A 6,270-nucleotide genomic window follows, 5' to 3' on the forward strand; every position below is an offset into this window, starting at 1 on the left:
GATGTGTCTCCTGACTCCCCTCTGTTTTCTCCAGTTTGGATATAATAAAGACTGCGATTACTGCTATTCCTTTGTCTCCGTGCTTCTTAGTTCCTTCACAGCAGCATAACCGTGACAAATACATTGTAATACTTACATATTTGTGGTTATAACTTTTAAGAGTATGATTATTTATAACACAATTAATACCATATTAAATCCACCTAATTTATAATGGATTATCTTATATCGTTGCATTGTTTATTTAACATCTGCACAGTATCTTACTACATAGAGGGCTTAGGAGTGGTTGAGTGTTTTTGAATGTTTGCTGTGAGTTTAATGTAAATTTTTCTGTGAGCTAGTTTAAGATCAGTTTCAAATGAAAAAAGAATTCAAATGAAAAAAAGCAATGTTTTATTTTATTTATTTTTTTGTATTACATTACTTTTTTTGTGATGGTCCCCTTGGTCTATTGACTATAAGCAACTTTGCAACTACAGTACATGCCAACCAACTCTTATTTAGAGTATTAGTAGACTTAGGTTATGTTAGGGCTGGTAGAATAATTTGATGTAGTTGCAAAGTTGCTAATAGTCAGTTGAATGTCTGTTGGGAAAGCATCAAAATAAAGTGTTAGCGGATATTTAGCAGACATACTACTAATACTCCAATGACTGCTAGTTCTTTATCAAGATTCTTTATTATAAGTTACTTATCAACAGTTTTCTAAAGGGTACCATCAAAATAACCATACTGATATTACAATAAAGTGAGTTCAAAGCATATGTGTACACATTAATCTGATCTGGTATCTGATTTTATGGTTGTTTGAGAAAAAAAATATTATTATTATTTATAAGTGGTCTTGTTCTGCTTTAAATAAAGTGAATTTACTTTACTCAAAGCAGACAAAGACCACTTATAAACAATAAGACCACATTATTTAGCAGTTTGGATGTTTTCATGAAGGCTTTGTATTTGTCATTTTACAGTAACAACACTAATAAGTTATTGTGCAGATCTTAAATAATGGCAAGATATAAGACTTGTAATATATTATAACTATGAGAAATATAATTAATTGTAACTTAAGTGGATGCAACATGTTCATTGTGTCTTATAAATCAGCATACTCTTAAAAACTATAACCACAAATAAGTAAGTATTATAATACATTAACATAAAACTGTTCTTATGGTTATTTATGAGATGATACAACATATTTTGAGTTTTATAATGCATTTTTCATTTATTATAATGCCTTAAAAATAACCTTATAATGTATTATAAATACAGGCTTCATAGAAAGTGTTACCAACATTTGTTAGACTCTATTTGACCAATGCCTGAACCACCTCATATGCTGCCCTGTGAGGTCATTGGCTACGTTTGCAATCATTCATCTATAATAATTTTGCCTATAAAAGTGCAAAGACTTCATTAGGTGCATTTGGCAGATATAGTTGAGCTCAATTTTTGAGATGCTTCTGTTTCTTTACATTCTCCTGTGTTTCTTTCAGCTTCAAGCAAAGGTGGGAAACACTCCTTGCCGAATGATGGGAGAACCTAAGCACCCTCTGCTTTTCAAGGATGGAGACGTAACTATTGGGGCACTTTTTCCAGTACACAGCATAGAGACGTTATCTTCATTCAAGTTTACACAAAAACCTCAGTTTCTATCATGCTCCAGGTTTGTTATAATGTTATGTGGAATTTAGTGTGTTTATGCATGTCTTTTACTTCAACACTGTCTTTATCTGTTTATTCATTTAGTTGAATATTTGCTGATTTACTGTTTTCACAGTGTGAATCTGAGAGATTTTCGGCTAGCTCAAATCATGATCTTTGCCATTGAAGAGATTAACAAAAGTGAAAGTTTGCTCCCAAATGTTTCTATTGGCTACAGACTTTATGATACCTGTAGTTCAAGAATGTCTTCTATGAGTGCAACTGTCGGACTAATGAATGGTCTAGAGATTGAAGCAGGGGACACATGCAGTGGACAGTCTCCTATACATGCTATCATAGGAGAAACAGAGTCTTCTGCCACCGTGATTTTGTCCAGAACTACAGGACCTTTTAAAATTCCAGTGGTAGGTGGAAATTAAAATAGGTTTGATCACCATATTGTGGACACATTTTATTGGTTTCCTCTATTTTTTTTTTTTTTTTTTTTTTAGATAAGTCATGCAGCCTCCTGTGAGTGTCTTAGTAATAGAAAAGACTACCCCTCATTCTTCAGGACTATTTCTAGTGATTACCACCAAGGCAGAGCACTTGCATACATAGTCAAGCACTTAGGCTGGTCTTGGGTGGGAGCTGTAAGCAGTGACAATGATTATGGAAACAACGGAATGGCCATATTTCTTAATACAGCTCAGAAGGAAGGTATCTGTGTGGAGTACTCTGTGAAATTCTACAGAACCGAGCCTGAAAAACTCAAAAAAGTGGTAGACACAATAAAAAAAGGTACCGTAAAAGTCATTGTTGCATTCATTTCATTTCTTGAGATGGGTTTATTAACTGAACAGCTAAGTATTCAGAACATAACGGGCCTCCAAATGGTCGGTGTGGAGGCATGGATAACTTCAAAGACTTTGATCACTCCAACAACCTTTCGTGTGCTGGAAGGCTCACTGGGGTTTGCAATGAGAAAAATCAATATTGAAGGTTTTGCTGATTATGTTATAAAAGCATTCTGGGACACAGCTTTTCCATGCTCACATGGTCAAGGGAATGATTCTCAGATCAAAATAAATTGCAGCAGCTATCAGGATCTGCTTGTGCTGAAAAATTATAATGAAGATGTGCCTGAACACAGATTTTCAAGCAATGTCTACAAAGCGGTATATGCTGTGGCTCATTCACTACACAGTCTACTCAAGTGCAAAACACAAGAAGGCTGTGAGAAAGGCCTGAAAATACAACCACAGCAGGTAAATAAATCAATAAATAAATAAACCAGAATTGAGCTAAACAGATAGGGATAAGTAGGTAACACTTTATAATAACTTTCATTAATAAATCATTAACAAGTACTTAACAGATCATTAGCTAATAAACAGTATATACACATAGCTAGAAATATGAGATAATGTGCTTGTTAAAGTTAACAAATGTACTTATTTAACATTACCTAATAATTAACAGACAGACAGATGGTTTTCAATGATTCAAAACTTCATTACTAAATCATTAACAAACATATAATGCTTAACTGATCATTAGTCAATGCTTACAAATGTCATTAATCTTTTAATTTATATGATTATGCACTTTTAAAAATCTTCAAATGATTTTGATTGTACAGTATTACAAGCTCTTGTAAAGTTTTGAGAACAAATGTCATTCTTCTCATTTTTAAAATGTTTTTTTTACATTTACGAAATGTTGAGAAAAAAGATAAAGGTCATAAATTTGGACTCCGTTGTTATCTTCTACTATTTACACATTTTAACAAATAATTTATTAATTTTTTTAAACATCTAAAAAAAACAAATTATAAAAAATAATTTATTAATTTTTTGTTCATGTTTTTGCAGTACCCAATCTAAAGTGGAAACTATTCATCATTTTTAAATGTTTATAAATGTTTAATAATCATTCAGGACCTTTATGGGCATTGGACTTTTAGCTGCTGTAACAACATTTGTGTAAAGGGTGGTTAGTTAAGTTTATGTACTGTAAATGCTTCTTAAAGACATAACACACGTTGTAATTTGGGTGAAAAACATGTTTTTATGGCCTCAACACTTATATTAGTATAATATATCGTTAAACAGGGTGTTCCTTGAATCATACATCAGCAGGAGAAAACAAATCAATTTTTCAAGAAAATACTTATTTATCACAACATAATATAATGTAATTGAACCATGTTCACTTATAGTAATCAAACTGACCGCTCTACACTTCTGACCCCTTACCCCAACCTTAAACCTACCAATACGACCAAACCCTAACCTTACCCATATTACACTTCAATAGCAGCGAATGTGTTGTACATTTCATTGTATAACATCTGTTAAAATCATTTGTAGATTTTCAAGAAGTACATGATCACATGAATCATTGTAATTTAATTCAGCATTGTAATTTACATTAATTATCTGTTGGTTATTAGGCAATATTTAATAAATTTAGTAAATATTAACAAGCACATTATCTCATGTTTCTAGATATGTTAACATATTAACTAAAAATTTGTTAAACATCATATAATGTTTGTCAGTGATTTATAAATGAAAGTTATTATAAAGTGTTACTGATAAGTATTTCTGGTTGACATTGTATTTCAGTTTGTCAATTACATCTAATTTTCTTTTCACTAGGTGGTTGAGGCTCTGAAAAAGGTCAATTTCACTGTAAAGTTTGGAGATCGTGTGTGGTTTGACAGCACTGGTGCCACAGTAGCCCAATATGAAGTTGTGAACTGGCAGCAGGATTTTGATGGATCAGTCCAATTTGAACCAGTGGGATACTATGATTCCTCACTTCCCCCTGACCAGCGCTTTGTGGTTAACACTGAAAACATACTTTGGGCTGGAGGAAAGGTAAATGCCAATAACCTTTATTTTTTTTATTTTTTATTTTTCAGTGTTTAAACTGGGTAGCCATACTGCCCAGATCTAAAAAAATGCAAATGCTAGTTCTGACATTCAATACAAAAGGAGGGTATTATACTATAAGTAAGTGATTATTATTAAGGGAAATAAATAGCAGTGACCTCAACCATTTTTTCCAAGAATAAAGACCAAGTTATATACTTTGATAGAGTAGAAAACGCAAAAGTGGCGTTGAAAAACATTCACACACACAAAAGTATACATAACTATATTTTTCGATGTAGAAGCCAAGGTCTGTGTGCAGTGAGAGCTGTCCTCCAGGCACTAGGAAGGCTGCACAGAAAGGAAGACCTGTCTGCTGTTATGACTGTATTCCATGCGCAGAAGGAGAAATCAGTAATGAGACAGGTATACTTCAATCCATCTCAAAGTTCCAAAGAAAATTGATTAGTTGCTCTTTTTGTGGTTTACTTTTGCTCTTCAGGGTGCAGTTTTTTTTCAAAGGAGTTCATAAATAAAATAATTTTCTTTTTATCTCTAACCATAGTAAACAATACTTCCTTTCCAGATTCAAATAACTGCAGGCAGTGTCCAGGGGAATACTGGTCTAATGCTGAAAAAGATAAATGTGTGCTAAAGACTTTAGAGTTTCTCTCATTCACAGAAGTTATGGGTATAGTGCTAGTCTTTTTTTCACTGTTTGGAGCAGGATTAACTGTGCTGGTGGCCATCGTGTTTTACAGCAAGAAGGACACCCCCATAGTAAAAGCCAACAACTCAGAGCTGAGTTTCCTGCTGCTCTTCTCATTGATTCTGTGTTTCCTCTGTTCACTTACTTTCATTGGTCGGCCCACTGAGTGGTCCTGTATGTTGCGTCACACAGTATTTGGGATCACTCCTTGTCCCTTTGTATCTCCTGTGTTCTGGGGGGAAAACAATAGTGGTGTTAATGGCCTTCAAGGCTACACTTCCAGGAAGTAATGTCATGAAATGGTTTGGGCCTGCAAAACAACGACTTAGTGTTTTTGCCTTTACACTTATACAGGTTCTTATCTGTGTTCTTTGGCTTACAATATCTCCTCCATTTCCTTCCAAAAATATGAAATATTATAAGGAAAGAATCATTCTTGAATGCAGTCTGGGTTCTACTATAGGTTTCTGGGCTGTGTTGGGTTATATTGGCATACTGGCTGCCTTGTGCTTCATTCTGTCTTTTCTGGCTCGTAAGCTGCCTGATAACTTTAATGAAGCCAAATTCATCACATTCAGTATGCTAATATTCTGTGCTGTATGGATCACATTTATACCAGCTTATGTCAGTTCTCCTGGAAAATTGACTGTAGCTGTGGAGATATTTGCCATTTTTTCCTCAAGCACTGGTTTACTATTCTGCATATTTGCACCTAAATGTTATATTATCCTACTAAAGCCTGAAAAAAATACAAAGCAACACATGGTGGGAAAAACTACATCTAAGTTCTATTGACAAATAAAACAATATGTCTATATTAATACTGCAATATATATATATATATATATATATATAATATATATATATATATATATATATATATATATATATATATATTATTGGTGTAACAGTACATGTATTCATCCCGAACCGTCACAGTTCCGTTCATGCAGTCAGACGACGAATACAGTCAGTCATAGATGATTAAATCCAGAAGGGGGCACTTGCAGTAATGCAACGCTAACCATCACC

At 33.6% G+C, this 6,270-nt stretch overlaps 1 protein-coding gene across 1 annotated transcript; it reads left to right on the forward strand.

Moving 5' to 3' along the window:
* Window positions 1-1,445: 1,445 nt before the first annotated feature.
* Window positions 1,446-6,033, forward strand: LOC109058157 (extracellular calcium-sensing receptor-like). The gene is given in 8 exon segments (XM_042775872.1): window positions 1,446-1,672; window positions 1,787-2,075; window positions 2,163-2,918; window positions 4,314-4,541; window positions 4,832-4,955; window positions 5,116-5,444; window positions 5,447-5,473; window positions 5,476-6,033. Coding segments are annotated over 8 exon segments (2,520 nt in total). The 5' UTR covers window positions 1,446-1,463.
* The last annotated feature ends 237 nt before the right edge of the window (window positions 6,034-6,270 follow it).

The sequence above is a fragment of the Cyprinus carpio genome, chromosome A18 (assembly GCF_018340385.1).
Source record: "Cyprinus carpio isolate SPL01 chromosome A18, ASM1834038v1, whole genome shotgun sequence".
Classification (NCBI taxonomy): domain Eukaryota; kingdom Metazoa; phylum Chordata; class Actinopteri; order Cypriniformes; family Cyprinidae; genus Cyprinus; species Cyprinus carpio.